The sequence below is a fragment of the Rhinolophus sinicus genome, chromosome 3, assembly GCF_057876585.1.
Source record: "Rhinolophus sinicus isolate RSI-liver-muscle chromosome 3, RSI-T2T, whole genome shotgun sequence".
NCBI lineage: Eukaryota > Metazoa > Chordata > Mammalia > Chiroptera > Rhinolophidae > Rhinolophus > Rhinolophus sinicus.
The window spans coordinates 73,604,154-73,621,366 of record NC_142503.1 but is presented as its reverse complement, the minus strand read 5'-3'; the positions used below and the strand labels follow the sequence as shown (position 1 = coordinate 73,621,366).

Here is a 17,213-nt window from a genome sequence, read left to right as displayed (position 1 = left end):
TTACTTTTAACAAAAAGTGTTTTCATCTAATAAAATTAGAATAATGCAATTTTTGTCCAAAATCAAATGCTTTTTAAAGTCTTTCAAAATATCTATTATAATGTGATTTGATCTCTATTCGTTGGAAGTAAAACAGAAATAGAATGACAGTGGCTTGGTTTTAGGTATCTTAATTTCCAGAAGAGTAGTATCCCTGTTGAAATGTTTTAAAATACAAAGGGTGCCAAAAAAACCGTATACACATTTTAAGAAAGGAAAAAAAAAAACTGTATTAAAATTACACTGATGGTCACCACTTTGAGCACCTCCTGGAATTGAAGAAGTCAAACATGACTTGTATTCATCTTTTGTTATTGGTATATATTGAGGTTTTTTGTGTGTGTTTTTTTAACAATTTTAAAACAGTTTTTTCCTTTCTTAAAATATGTATACATTTTTTGGCACCCTCTGTATATGTAATCATTTAACCATATTTGAAATATAGCCATAATTTTAGTTTCAGAATAAAACTGAATACTAAGCAAAATGTGGGGGAGAAATTACATTAGAAAAAAATCCATTAAGATCAAATAAGTGCATATATCAAGTGAAGGTAACTTTGTTTTGCTGTAATTATGCATCTATAACATCACCAGAATGTTAAGTCAAAGGCTGCATAATGAAACACATCAGTGAAAAATATACCTTAGTAACTAAACAAGCTTAGATAAAGTCCATGATAGTTCAATCTGATAATGAACCCTGTTTGATGTTTCAAAAGTATTATGCACTATTTCCAATGAATAAAAATTGCATCAATTGCCCACTTCATTTTGCTTATATAGACTTAGCCATATTTAGGATCTCACATGAATTTTGCAAGACATTTTAAGTTGTACTGACATTTAGTAATAAAGGACATTTCCAGCTATAAGCACTTATAACCACAGCCCATAAAGCATGAGACCAGGTCACTGGTCTTAATTAGAGAAAGTTTTCTAAAATTCTCTTTGAAATAACTACTGTGATAAATTTAACCCTTGGTCAAATTTGCTGCCATGAATTGTTGTTTACTATTATGTTTTTCCATGACTTCATAAGTAATTTCTTTGAAAAATAAGTACAGTTAACATATGAAGCAATGTTATTTGGCTATAAGACTAGAACTGCTTATAAGACTAACTTGTGGTATATCTTACCACTATGTTATTCATGATTATAAAAACACAAATTTTAATTAGTAGGTTAAGTCATTGTCTAATTAGCTGTACTTACCTCAGGTAAGACAGAAAAACAAGTGTTTCTGTAAACTATATAAACAACTATCAAATAATGCTTTCACACACAATATGAAAACCAAAAAGAAAATACATAAGTTTTGCAAAAAAAATTATTGCTATAGTGTAGTAAATATATCACTTTCCAGCATTCTACTAATAAAATGAGAAAATGTTTGTAAAATGTTCTCCTTACCTGTGTATACAGTTTTTACTCTCGAGATACGACATACCAGAAGCAGCATCTAATGAAAATTTCACTAATTGTTTCAGTTTTAGTTCATCCTTCTTCTTTCTCAGAAAGGATAGGAAATCACCTCCTAGAAGAATTGACAGATGAACAATGAGATAAAAACATGATGAAAGTCACATTTATCACCTATTTTATATAGATACCTCACAAAACAAAACACATTACACATTTGACCATGCTTTCTGCCCATTTTGTTTAAGGTGAAGATAAAATAAAATACGAAAAGAGCACATCTTTTTAGAAAGCAGACACCATAAACTTTCCTAGATACAGTATGAATACTTTAAGTGCTTCATATTGCATATTACCCAACACGTGATAATATTCAAACAAAGTAATACCTTCTTCTATGTCAAAATTGCTCACCAATTTTGCTAAAACTTCCTAAGAAAATTTATTGTTTCTAATACCAAATAAAAGATTTCAATTATGAGATACACAATAAAGTAAATCATATTGAATTAGTTATCAGATTTAGTGATTGATAAAAAAAAAAAAGGTATTATTTACAATACCATCACTGATAGTAGAAGCAGAAAGAGTGGGGAGGAAAGCTGTAATTTTGACAAGATTTACTTGCCAAGTCAGATTGTATTTTTGTACATCAAATGGATTCCAGTGATCTCATAGAGAAACTCTTTAAACCAGCATGGTCCAAAAGAAATATAACGCAAGACACAGTAATTTTAAATTCACTAGTAGCTACATTTTAAAAAGTAACAACAGCAAAAAGGTGAAACTGATTTTAATAATGTATTTTTTCTTTAGCCAATAGATCAAAAATGTTCATCAACATGTATTATAAAACTTACAGTGGAGCCACTCTCTCCACCATGTGAGGACCTAGCCAGAAGGCAGCCATCTGCAAGCCAGGAAAAAAGACCTCACCAGAAATCAAATTGACCAGAACCTTAAAATTGGACTTTCTGGCCTTCAGAACTGTGAAAAAATTCATTTCTGTTGCGTAAACTGAAAACTTGATCTTGGACTTCTAGGCTTCCAAACTGTGAAGAAATTCATTGTTGCTTAAGCCACCCAGTCTATGGTATTTTGTTATGGCAGCTCAAGCTAATACACTGTTCTTCCTCCTTTATTTTCCTCCCTAACACTCATTACTAATACTATATAATAAATCGGTGATTTATTCTGTACATTACTAACAAAAAAATATTACAGTGGAGATATTTTGCATCTTATTATCCTGTCTTTAAAATATGACGTTTATTTCACATTTATGGGACATCTCAATCTAGACACAAACTTTCATCTGAAATATTTGGTCCGTATTTAGATTTCATAAAATGTTAAAAAAGTAGATTCACATATGTAAGTTATTCCAAACATGCTTAAATTTGTCCAATAATTGAATCATGTATCAATTTTTAAATCAATTAAAATTAAATGAAATTCAGAATTCAGTTTTTTAGAAGCACTAGCCACATTTCCAAAGCTCAAGGGCTCAGGAGTTACACATGGCTAGTGATTATCATGTTAAATAGCATAGCCTTAAACGGTTCATTCATGCTTAATATAGCATTGAAGGGTATGGCTTATTTTTTCTTGTTAGTGTACAGTGTAGTGCATTATAAAAAGAAGTTAAAGTATATTGGAACGATTGTTCTCTAAAAATAATCTTTCACACTTTCTCTTTTCTATTAGGGCTTCAGATTTTAAGTCAGATTTTTACAAGAGAAATTAGCATTTTAATTGCCATTTCCTAATCTTTTTTATCCTCTTCACCAGGGATCTTGGCTTCCTTAAACGGAACAATTCTAGAGGTAAAGATTTAATGTTTTTTTGTTTAATGAGAGTACCTAGAAAATAAGCACCTGCCAAACTCTCCTTATAATGTTCCCCTTTTCAAAACTTTTCTCATATTCACAAATCAAGTGTTACAAAAATTTAGGTGGACCATTTACAAAATTAACAAGCTAAATGATTAATAATTTTAATGGTGTCAGTTTACTTTTGTTTTTTTAGAATATTAAATGTATTAAATTAGAAAGATTATTGAAATAGTTTCTATCAAGCTAAACTTAATTTTCTGAACAAAACACATAAATGCAACGGTAAATAGCAAAGTTAACCAGTAATTTCTCAATTTTCATAGGTACCAAAATATCTGCTAAAATGGACGTGAAATCAATATTTAGTTCAAGTTATTCCTTGGACCAATATTCACATATATTAATTCTTTTGTTAGATATATATGGGTCTATTTTAGGAAAAGTGCACCCTTCTGGCCTTGAAACTGCATAGCAGTTTGTTTCAGCTGTGGAATAACTTTTAAGTGAAAACGTCTTTTCTGGAATTTGATTTAAGGCAGCATATGACATAACTCTAGCGTTCTGTGGAATTCTAATATTATTTATTTCCCAAGTTAGTTCATATTCAGCACTTGTCCATCTGCTTCTGGCTCTTTTTAAATTTACTCCTTCATAAGATCCTCCTTGCACCCCCCAGATTGCAAACCCTGTACCTCTGCTGTACCTATGCTGTACCTCTGCTGTTCAATACTGCAACTTCAGCACCTACCACACCATGCCTAATGCAATAACACCTCAGTGAACATTTCTTGAATGAATGTGTAAACAATGTGTATATATCTCCTTTTTCTTGCAGCTTATAAGCTGCCCATAAAGGACATTTTTAATTTTTTTTCATTTTTCATTAATTTTAACATTTCACTGGCCCTTCTCCAGTGGTTAGAACTATGCTTTCTAAGCACTTGTTAAATGTTAAAATGATGTTTAGAAAAGAATGACTTGATATTTCTTATCAATGGCGCCTGATGGATGCCATGAATTCTTTAAATTCCAACAATAAAACTTAGCATATTTAAGACTCTGAGCTCATCTTGATAGACACTTCCGTAACACTACTGCCTTAGACATTACATCATTTCGAAAAATGACTTGTAAAGAAGCCATACTGGGAGATGACTGTAAAACAACAAATGCATAATCTATTAATAGACAGAAGACAACATTGAAATGGCATTGAAAATTGGCTAAAAAGTGATGCCAAGTCAATAAAGGTAAAGTACTAGGAAAGTACATGTAGCTATTTCCAAATACTGTGGCACAGCCAAAGATACAGATGAAGGATGCCTGATTGTCTTAGTTAGTCCAACAATATTTCTCTCTCAGAGAAACTTCTAGTTTAAAATAAATAAAAAATTAGTTTCCAGTTTATAGTTCTTCAAGCCTCAGACACAGTGATCCCAGTAAAGGAGCAGAACTGCACCACTCCACAGCCCTACTCAGCTTCTTGGAGCACCCTGTAGAGAAAGAAGCAAGGCCTCCAGGAAAAATTAAATAATTATGATTCTGTACTGAAAGCTTGAGCCCTGAGTAAGTACAGATACTAAGAACCCTGGAGCAAGAAATAAACTCCCCAGGGGAGAGAATATGTAACTAGAAAACCCAGAAAATAATTCAGACTGGGCCAGAACTGTTCCCTTAAGCACAGCGCTTGATTATTACCATTAAGTGAAAAAGAACTGGAGACAGATCAGGTAGTCCTTAGTATTCACTGGGAGGTTACTGTAGAGGACAGTATGTGCTTCTTTAATCTCATTCTTTTTTCATTTTCATTAAGTGCCAAGTTAAAGAACCTCTCTTAGAATTTGTGATACACACAATAATCATATATGCAGCACACACACACAGTGTGCATTTATTTACATGTATATGTTCATATATGCATATAGCACAGGGTACCCTACCTGACCATTGCAGTAAGGATCTTTTTTGTTCAAAATGGGCAAAACAAGATAATAACATCTCTTTTGTAATTCTGTCTCAACAAGGCTTATTTCTGTATGATTACACTGCATATTAAAGCAAGATAAGATAGATGGATTATTTTCTAGAATTCTTCACCAGCAATGAATTTTAAAGACCATACAATACTTAACAGGTTTTTTGTAGCTGACTTTGGTTTACCATGGAAAGCATGACCTGGTGAAAAAAACACAAATATTGAAATCAGACTGGCCTAAGTCTGATTAGCTATGTGGCCTTGGGTAAGTTGTTTAATCTTTCTCAACTTTAAAACAAGGACTGATTCCATTTATTTCTCAAAACAATTTTTAAGACTAAATGTATCTAAAGCACTAAGCATGTGCCTAGCACATAATACTTACAATAAATAACAGTACAACCTGTTATTGAAGTTATTTTTCATGTAAAATGAGGAAGGAATTGTAGTAGGGCCTAGTTGTTTGCGGCACAACAGCTGTTGGCCTTCACTCACCTCACCTTCCTTTAGGAGACTGACTGCCCTTTCCCGTTTTGGGACAGCCTTAACCTCAACCCCAACAGTAAGGGTGGTCCTAGCCTGGCTTGACTCATTCAGTGAAGTCCATTCCCCTATGCAAGTGATTGGTACAGGGACAGGCCCAGGGGCCACTGAGGTACTACAGAGAGATTCTTAAGGGGTGAAAGAAACTTTGTTTTTTGAGTACTCAGAAAGAAGCACTCTCTACAGCCAGACGTGTACAAGCACGCGGTATGTACCACAAGGATTGGCAGCCTTCGAATGAAGCTGTCACCATAGAAAGCAGAAAAATGAAGGAAAGAGAAGAGTTTTGGGATCTGACATTGCCTCAAGAGAGACTTCCCTCTAGATTTTTCAATAAAGTGAACTAATAAAATCTCTATAATTTTTAATATATCTTCTGTACTAGCAACTCAAAGATCCCTAATGGATAAAATAATACCTGTGTCAGAAGATTATTTAGAGAATTGAATAACATATACATTAAATGTCTGCAACAAGTAGGACACAATAAAAAAGAACTTTTATTATTATTTGGCAGCCAACTTTTACTAAGAGAATAGAAGGCTGTTATTCTCAACAGCTCTTCAAGGTTTCTTATTCCATGCTGTGGAAATTTGGTCTTACCTGTTGTTCATCATTAATGGGGCTCTGAGGATTATATAAACAAGAATACTAAGTCATCAGTTTGTCGTTGGAGAAAAGGGATCATCAGGGCTATACCAACAATGATTTCTTGTCACTGAATCATATCAAAATCTTAATATACCCTCAAAGAGCTTCAAAATTTATTAAATTGAGATATCAGTCCCTAGTGATATATAAAATACGTAAGTCATGATCTACTTAGGATATGAATTTGCTCCTGATAAGTGTGGTTTAGTTGTGTTTATGTATACAGTTAAAGTAGGATAATAATCAAAGCAAATAATAAATTGTAGTGAGCTAGTTGAGGGGCTCCATTTATGTCGCTGTTCAGAGTTCTTACTTAAAAAAATAAACGTTTGCTTTTTAACCTGTAGTGATGAAAGTTGTGGCTATTAGCCAGACAATGAAAAATAAGGGGAAAAATCTATATGCTAAACATAAACAGTGACTGTTGATTCAACTTGTATTCCGTGAAACACAGAATAGATTTTACATACTAGGAGATAAGCCAAAACAAGCTCTTGAAGAAGAAGCAATGCAAACACAGAAGCAGAGGATACTGACTGCTACACGTGGGATAGGTATACCTAGGAGAGATGGATTGTACAGAAAGGGATGAACCAGGAGAATGCTCTCGATGTCAATCGAGGTGAGAAGGGTTTATACTAAGAATTATCCAAAGAAAGACTAAAGACAATGGTACTGTACTGTAATAGCTATGTACAGTGTCAGATGGGTAGTACATTTGTTGGGGTGATCCCTTAGTGAGGGGTGTAAATGTCTAATCATTGTGTTGTTTTGTACACCTGAAAGTAATAATAGAAAAACTCATGCAGTCTTAGAGTTGGAAGATACCTTAAATATAATCTAATCTCTGTGACAAATTAACCATGACAGATGTCTTCCAACATCTTCTTGACTATTTTCAGTGATGAGACATTTTCTTCCTCACAAGGTACCCATTCTATCATTGGACATATTTGATTGCTTTTCTCCCCCTTATGTTAAGCCTAGAATGGCATAAAATAAATTGAAATCCTTCAATGAAAAAAAAAAAAAGAAACAAAGAAAGACTGAAGATTAGGTCTGAAAAGACTGACTAAGCTAGAAATGGATCAGGCTGTGGGGAAATATGAGGAAGATGAAACACTGAAAATGATTCCAAGAATATATTGGCTTCCCTGATTCCATTTTCTTCTGTTTAAAGAAATACGTACTGAACAGCGTGTACCTAAGTAGTGAAATTCAGCCAGGCCAAACGCAGAACTGAGTGTGTGGTCTTCCCAATTTGTGTTACTACATGACACTCGTCCTTTCAGACAAGGTTCCTGAATAGCCGTGTTCTGCTAACATTGCAGAATAGTGGGAACCTTTTGCATTTCTCCTTTATAGACGATCTTTGAGAATATAACTCGATACAAGTTATGCTAACAGCTCTATGAAATAAAAGAGTGCGTTTCACAGTATTTTTAACTTGCTGGTTCAAGGGGCACCAGTTATAATCTTGTCAGACATTACATGAGCTGCCACTACACACACCAGAGTCAGCTTTCCCAAACCCTCAGATTGTCAGTACTAGAAGGTACTTTGGAAATGATGTTTCCATATTATAGAGGAGGGGACTGAATTTACCTGATTTATTGTTAAGGTGGTGAATTTGGTGATATTATTGAAATTCTAAGGCAAGTGTTTGTAAACTGTGGCCTGCAGGCCAAAACCAGCACTGCCTGTTTTCTGTAAATAAAGTTTTATTGGGAAACCACCACACTTGTTTCTTTACAGTTTGTCAAGGGAAACTTTCATGTTGTAATGGCAGAGTTGTATATAGGGACTGAATGGACTTCAAAGCCTAAAAATTTTATTACTTGGCCCTTTACAGAAAGTTTGCAAACCCGTTTTAAGGTATTACTCAGTATTCCAGATTGCCACAATCTCTTTCATTTAAATACTTCTTACGATTGTTTTGTGCATTTTCAGCTAAGATTTTACTTTTCACTGTGTTTTTTGAACCAGGTCTCAATAGTGTTATTTTTAATGCTGAGAATGGAAGCTGAAAAGGTAGATTCACCAATTAATTTTATGTTCTAAGGCTGATGCACATATTTGCACACAAAAATATATATACAGTGAGAGTATAAATCCCCTACCACTGTCCCATCCATAACTCACTGTCTGCCACCAAAGCAAAGAAGTTCCACTGTCTGGCTCTCTGTCTCCCTGCTTTCATGGCAAACTATTCAGTTTTCCATTTTGTGCCTTCCTATGCCCCTCAAAGCTGCCTTTGATTTAAAGTGTAAAGACAAGAACAGACAGGAAAATCAGGTGTATAAGATGTCTCTAAAGCCCGCTGGAACACCCTTCAAATATTTAGATACTACAATGGCATTTTTTTAGATAAAAAAGAAAAGCCAGTGGAATGTTTATTTCAATGCCACTATCTGTTACAGAAAAACCTGCAGAGAAAAAAAGAAGGCATCAATTCAAGCTTCCTTAGATAGATTTTTAAAAAAGAGATGTGAGTTAAAAAGACATTCAAAAGCACATTTAAATTCAATAAGAGAAAAATATTTATAAAAGCTAATGATATTTTTAGAAATTGAATTTATCTTAAGCTAGATATTTTAGAGACATTAAGGTCCCCAAATCAATGATATCAATGACTATAAGAACTATTTCGTAATCCTATTACTTATGTTAATTAGATTTATGTTTTCATAGTTATACATTTTTGTTAGTCATAGTCAGAATTTAACTTATGCAAAGGTTTTGAACAGAAATACACTCACCAATTAAGAAACTTTCTATGAGATTATAAAAATATTACTTTAAAATATACTTCGGTCAGTATCCAGGAAAAAAAATCAAAATAAATAGGAGCCCTTTTCACTTTTTAAAAAGTTGTGGTGTAAAAAACACCTCATAAATTTATCCTCTTCATTTTAAATGTAGAGTATAATGTTGTTGATTGTTTGTACATTGTTGTACAGCATCTCTCTAGAACTTTATCTTGCATGACTGAAACTCCATACCCATTGAATAATTCTGTCTTAAGCAATACAAAAAAGCTTATCCAAAGGGCCAATAAGCATATGAAAATGTGTTCAACAGAATTAGTCATAAAACAGCAAATTAAAACCACAATATCTTGGTAACTCATACCTAACAGAATAACTATAGTTCAAAACAACTGACCATACCTCACGCTGGCAAGGATGTAGGGTAACATGTAGGGTAACCGAGACTCTCACATGCTGTTCGTGGGGGTGTAAGTTGGTGCAACTACCATGGAAAGTTTTTTGGTACTTTCTATTAAAGCTAAACATGTACATTTACCACTACCCAGCAGTTTGGCTCCAGGCAGGTATATCCAATAGACATGCACACCAATATATATATACGTATTCAAAGTAACATTATTCATGATATCCCTCATGATATCGCTAACTGGAAGCAACACATGTGCCCATAAATGGTAGAATGGAAAGATAAATTGTGGTACATTCATAAAATAGAATAACATATAGCAATGAAAATGAAAATGACAAGTTCCTGCAACCACAACATGGATGAATCTAACAAACATAATGCTGAACAACAACAAAAAAGCCAGATCAAAAGGATGCATAAGGGTGTGATTTCATTTATACAAGGTTCAAAAAAAGTACAAAACTAAGCTATTTTCTAAGTCAGGAAAATGTTTAACAGGGGTGTGTATACTTTGTGATAATTTGAGCTCTGTACTTATGATTTGTGTACTCTTCAGTACGTTATATTTGTGCGGTCTAAGATTTTACCCTACTTACAAACTAATAAGGTAGCCTGTTAATTTTTTCATGGGTCAGAGACAAAGGACTTTATTATTCAGAGCACAGCATGAGGGTGTTGTGAATAAGCCCTGATGGACAGATGCCTGCATATAAAGCCTTACAGAAGAGGAGTTTTGAGTTTGGGAAACCTGCCATTTTATAGCAGGCAGTAAGTCTGCTCTGTCTCAGAGGGATTACCCTCGTTTCTCAAAGTTGCTCACTACAAACACATCCCTGAGAAATGACCCAGGTAAAGGTCAGTTTGAGTCTTGTATTCTTGGCACACCCCTTAAGACAAGTAGGATTGCAAGAGATCAATTGCAGAGTATCTCTCTACATGCTTTCATAAAAAAGCTTTCCAGATTTTTATATTATAAAAAAATAGAAGAGGAATGCCAAAAATACAATGCAACAAGATTTCAGCCAAGCCATTTGACCCATCATTATAATCTATGGTTAAAATGAAATGAGCTGGATAGAATTGTGGTTAAGTGGATTTGTAGGCTGAACAAAGACAGCCATGGAAACTTGATTTAAGATTTGATCGAGATCTGCCAGAAAATTATTCAGGGTATAACTTAGAATTGCATGCTTGATTCTCTCCTCTATATTTTCATCAATAATTTGAATGAAAAGACATAAAAGGTATGCTATATACAGTACAAAAAAATTAGTTGATACTGTTCTGGTATCCTGGAAAAACAAACAAATTTCAGGTGATATCAAAGCTGTTTTCAAATATGTTGTTTTTTGTTTTCATTTTTTTAAATAAGAACTTGATTAAATCATTTCTGTATAAATTCATGATTTCAAGTTAGGTTTCTATTTTTACGTGTGCTAGGATACCATGTTTAAATTATTTCTTCAAAAAGACTAAGAGCAATCCTCATGTATGGGTTCATGCTATCTTTCCACCTTTAAATGTTTGCTTTAGGATAATTTAACCACTTTTTTGCTTAGAACAAAGCTATGTTGCTTAGCATTTAGAATTAAAAAGTACTAAGTGGGTACTTGTGATCAGTCTGACATATTTATACAACAATGAATTGTCAATGATAAAAAGATTATTTCTCACATTGAATAAAATATTTTAAACCTTCCTAGGATGGATGACTTTTCTAGTTGATTAAATTCCTAACTTGATCTTTCTTAGGCAAACATATACCATGTTTCCCCAAAAATAAGACCTAACCAGAAAATAAGCCCTAGCATGATTTTTCAGGATGGCATCCCCTGAACATAAGCCCTAATATGTCTTTTGGAGCAAACCTTAATATAAGATCTGGGCTTATTTTGGGGGAAACATGGTATATGACTGTTCTATTGTAATAAAGTACAGCAAATATAATTATTTTGGCAATATATTCTTACAAGCAGTACTTAGTCCATCAATGCTTGGAATTTCAATGAGAATCAGGGGAAACAATTTCCTTTTCCCTAAGAAGGTTCCCTTTCCCTCTTGGTAGGTAAGTTTAAGATGAAAAGCGTCTTTCATGTGTTTAATAGTTTACATGTGCCATTCTAAGCATTATCTCATTGAACCCTCCTAACAATACTGTAAGTATTGACTGACTTTCCCAAGAATAAGCTAGGGGCAGTGCTGAGTCTCAAATCAATATATTTTTCTCTAGAGGTCAGGATGTACGTTCATTCTTGCTTTTAATAATGTAGATGAGGGTAAGGGGGATCAAATATATGGTGATGGAAGGAGAACTGACTCTGGGTGGTGAACACACAACGGAATTTATAGATGATGTAATACAGACTTGTACACCCGAAATCTATGTAATTTTACTAATAATTGTCACCCCAATAAATTAGAAATAAATTAAAAAAATAATGTAGCTGTGGCTGATATTAAGGACAATGTATAAAAGGCAGAAAAGATAGCTGATATTAAGGACAGTGCACAAAAGGCAGACAAGTTTAGGAAAGGTGAAGAGGGCTGGCTTGTCGCATCCAAAGGCTCACTACTGGGCACACTAGGAATAAATAATTGGAGTCTGAAAATCTGAGGTGTGTAGTGGCTCTGGCCATGTGGCCTTGGGCAGAACACTAACTTCTCTGGGCCTCAGCCTCATCAGGTAGAACCTTGGCCTAATAATCACTTCACAGGGCTGTAGTGAAGATTCATGGAGTTTAGCACAGAGCCCCACACAAAGAAAGCTAAAAACTCAAGAAATAGTCACTCTTATTGCTGCTTTGCCACAAATATTGTTATTGCTATTATACTGAACTTCCCCCAGACTTTTGAGAACTATGTTGCTGCAGAATTATAAAAAGCACATGTATCCACTAACTTGCAAGTACCAGAAAGCAGCCATTCAAAGTGACCACTAAAAAAAATCACCACAAAAATCTGATGCTCTGAGACTAAGAGAAAATAATAAGACGATACAACATATTTCAATCAGAGCACACTAATAATTTTTTCTTTTAGTCTAATGTAGACATATTGCTAATGTTGCATTTATCATAATAGACTCTGTCACTACTGTATTACATTTGAATGCCTAGTGTCTGAAACTGTAGTAATATCTTGTTGCCAGCTTGGCTATCCACCCTTTTACTTGGCTATCTTGCTCCCTCATATGCAATTTGGCTTATGTGCTGATAAAAATTCTTTAAAAAGAAGAGCCACAAAGGAAAATAACTACATAATTAACATAAAAACTTAGGTGGTATTGTAAAGGTTCCAAATTGAAAAATTAATCTTTGGAAAGTGATATGCTGATAAAAACTGAAAGCTAATATTAAAGAGCATGTGTCCTTCTGAAATAGCTCCCAAATTGTTTTTCCACCATTTTTTTTCTGATAATACATTATAAAAATAACAAATGCTTATATACTTTATTATGCTTATAAATATACACATCACTCAAGTGTGGAGAATCCTGGGTAGAAGGAAGCAATGTTTAAAACTGAAAAAATACATATTTTTTCCTTCTAACAAAATATATTTATAGAAACTTCTATGATTAGTGTCTAACTATAATTAGGTTAGAATATATTTTTAGGTGCTGGACAAGTACATGCTAAAAATGTTTAGCAACTGCCAATTCTAAGATCTCTTTATCTAGAAAGTAATATTCAAAAGTTATGTACTTTTTATGTTTTTGGTATTGATTTGTAGATCACTTTTACAGCCAGGTGTAATGTAATATAGTACACTTGTATAAAAATAGAAAAGTGACAAGCAGTGGTGTTATGGAATAGCTATATTTTCTCCCATTAAAGTTTTCCTAAGTCTTAACTAACCATAATTTTTGAAATTATCCTTTGCTTTAAGAAAGACCAAGGAAGAAGAAATCAAAGATGATGAAAGACAGACAGATTTAATGATTTAGGAGGGGGAGTGTATAGAGGAGACACAGCAAAAATTACAAAATAATTATATATGTAGAATTCCCATGCTTAAAAACTGATTTTAGTTAAATTAGCAAAACCAGGTTCGGATAAAAATTCAATTTGATATACCATACATCATTACATATGTAGAACACTAAGAATAAGCTATCAATTCAGTAATCTTGCCTCATTTCATACATAATCATGTTTTAATTACGTTGTGTTCATATTAGTAATATTAGTAAATAAAAATTGGCTCATATTTCACACCTGTAACATACTGTATTTGAAAAGTAGTTTTCTCAATGAGTCCAATTAAAACTCAACAAAACACACAAAGCCCAAGTTTTATTTATGATCAGCTATTGAAAAAAGTTCCAGAACATGGTTGGCAGTGTTCAACAGTCTAAGTTTATACCTACCTGCCTGTGGATTATATAAAACAACTTTAATGTTCATTCTACAATGAAAATTTTAACTGTCTAAAAAAGTGAAGTAACACAGATGAATATTTTCATTGATCACATTTAAAACTATTTATTACTGTATTGACTTAGATATTATTCAAGCAGAAAAACCCACATGGCTCATCTTTCTGAAATGGAGCGCACACATACCTCAGCACTGTCGTGGAAATACAAGGCCCTTTCATTTTGAAAGGTCCTTGCCATCAACATCTTCTTTCCTCTTGGCAAAAACCTTGTCATTTTGCCAGGAATCGTGCCAGAACCCATCCTAACTTGGACTCTTCATAGCTTAATTTTTACCCACCACAACTATTAAAATGAAACTATTCATAAATCTGCCTTCAGTGCACTCGGGGTGATGCCAGTTTAGCCGAATTATTTTATTATTTAACACTGTCTCAGATATTGTCTGGTTTCCTATACATCCTGACACATTTCAGAAATTGTTATTCTGTGCTTTCCTCTCCATCTCTGACAGGCTTTGAGCTCTCCAAAGAACACTTGTCCTCCAAACCTACTTCCTATCCACTTGTCTTCCTATCCACTTATCGATCGCTAGTTACGAATTCCTGAGTCTGTGAACTGTGATTGTGCCTGGACTGGTTTCCATACGCTTTCCTACTACAAATAAGTACTTTTTATATTTCATCTCAGAATCATATTTCCTTCTATATTTATAGTTGACTTCAGATAAAATGTTTGTTCCATTGAAAGCTTTACTGTGTTTGTATATTTATTTTCCTAAAATCTAAAGGTTTTATACTTTAAAATAGCAAGGAAAAACTTACTGACCTACACATTGATAGCACTCTTTTCTGTTAAACTAAAATTTAATTGTTTGCTAATGCTCTAGTAGGAAGAGAAATAAATGCCTCAGATTAATTTTTAATTAGTTAATTAACATTTTAACGAAACAATCTGGGCCAAAATAAGTAACTACTAGTGTTCTGAAAATACGGACAGTTTTCAAAAGTTGGATATTGTTTACTTTGAAGTATTTGGGCATTACAGGAATCTGATAGCTCATTAAACTAAAAAACCAATCTATACCTAATGTTAATGCTCAGCTCAGATTAATTAATTTAGCAGCAGGTGACATATACAAGTACTTAGAATGTGTTAAGATTTATGCCACCTTCTTTACATATATTATTTCATGTAACTCTTGGACATTATTACTCTCATCTGTCATTTTATACGTAAAGATATTGAGGCTAACTGAGATTCCGTAACTTGCCCAAAGTCACACATCTAGAAGTAGTAGAGTGGAAACAAACACATACATTGCTCCAAAGCCACAGTGGTCATGCTTACACTGGCAAAAGCCACTCTGAGGTATACTACCTTCCAAATAACAGTTTTGGAATTTTTAATTTCACTGAACATTTCCTTTATTATAAGTTTTGGAGTGAATAACAACAAAATATCACAACTGATCAGTGAGAAGCCTCAAATACTTTAAGGCTGGGTATTTTTTCCCACTGGTCAAACAGTTCTCTAAAAAAATCCTGACTCCAAAATCAAGTACACTGGGATGAAATAAATTTGGTCATAAAGGACACAGAGATAAGTAAAAAACACTATCTGATACTCTTATTCGAAAACACTACAATCACCATTGTGATCATGACTAGGAAATGGGGTTTACTTGGCCATTTATAAATTCATCTCATACATACCACCTTTTACACATAATATTGTGAAGGCTTCTGGAAGCACAGGCTTCACAGGGAGCCACTCTCTATGTTTTCTGGAAAAAATCTCTTGAGTTCAGATCTATGCTGCCTGAACTATTGATTCAGAGGTCTGAAGTTTGGAGAATATTCACAAAACTTCCCTATAACATATCTGTTTACATATTCAAGACGGTAGAATTTGACATAAAATGTATCTTCATATAAGAGCAAACATACATGTACAAAAATTTTTACTTAAGTATTTTTTATGGTAGTAGGTGACTAGAAATACAATTATCAAGCAGGGCATAAACAAATACTATGCAACTCTTAAAAGAATAAATTAAATCTATATATACTGATGTAAAAAATATCCTAGATAATTTGTCAAGTAAAAAAATAAAGAGGGATCAAATATATGGTGATGGAAGGAGAACTGACTCTGGGTGGTGAACACACAATGGGATTTATAGATGATGTAATACAGAATTGTACACCTGAAATCTATGTAATTTTACTAACAATTGTCACCCCAATAAACTTAAAAGAAAAAGAAAGACGCCCCCCAAAAAAAAGAGAACACAACAGTGTATATGTTAAGCTATCATTTGTGTTAAAAAAAAATAAGATACATATGTATATGTTTCCATTTGCAAAGAAAAGCTTTGAAAGAATAAAATTAAAATTAAACAAAATCAAACAACAAACCCTCACCAAAAAAAAACCCCAAAACAAAAAAACTAGTTAAGACCAACTGTCTCCAGGAAGAACTGCAAAGAGAATGAAGGCCTGGGAGACTTTTCACTGTTTTTCCTATGTATTCTTTGACAGTAATACTTAAAAAAAAAAAAAAAAAAAATTTACTCCACTGCCTAAAACACGACTGCACTGGGAATATAATTGAGAATTGCTTACCAAGACTTATGAGGCCCTTCATCATTCCATCCCTCCAACCTTTCCAACCTCACCTTCTGCCAGTCTCAGTATGCCCCAGTCATTCCATCCTTCTTCTTGTTCCTCAAATACAAAAACCACTCCCACCCATAGCTTTTGTACTTGATGCTCCCTTGTGCCTTTCCCTAGCCCTCTGCAAAGGTAGATTGTTTCTATGTTTCAGGTCTTAATACAAATTTCACCCAGAGTTGTTTCCTAAAGCAACTAAAATAAACTAGGTGCCACCTGTCACTATCTCTCCAGCAATGCTTTTTACAGCAAAGTTTGGAATAATAAATTTATTTGCAATTAGTGTTAATGTGTCTCCGGCACTACACTGCATTCAGTGAGGGAAAAGATCACAGATATATTTTTCACCAATGTATGTGGTGTATGGAACATAGCTATGCTCAATAAGTACTTATCAAGTAATTCATCCAAATCTCACAATAATAGGTTTATAAAGAATGGAAAGTCTTCAAGAAAAACAGGCATATTTCTAAGGTATATTTCTAAGTTTCAAAGTCATTTAAATACAGGATGAT

The 17,213-nt window shown here is 33.5% G+C and overlaps 1 protein-coding gene across 5 annotated transcripts in view; it reads right to left on the bottom strand.

Annotated features, from left to right (window-relative positions):
* Window positions 1–17,213, bottom strand: part of FER (FER tyrosine kinase) — a 374,252-nt gene that overhangs the window by 92,983 nt on the left and 264,056 nt on the right. For all 5 annotated transcript variants that reach the window (XM_019727984.3, XM_019727983.3, XM_019727985.3 and 2 more), the window contains one exon: window positions 1,453–1,576. In XM_019727984.3, coding sequence (XP_019583543.2) covers window positions 1,453–1,576 — 124 coding nt within the window. The remainder of the gene's footprint in view (window positions 1–1,452; window positions 1,577–17,213) is intronic.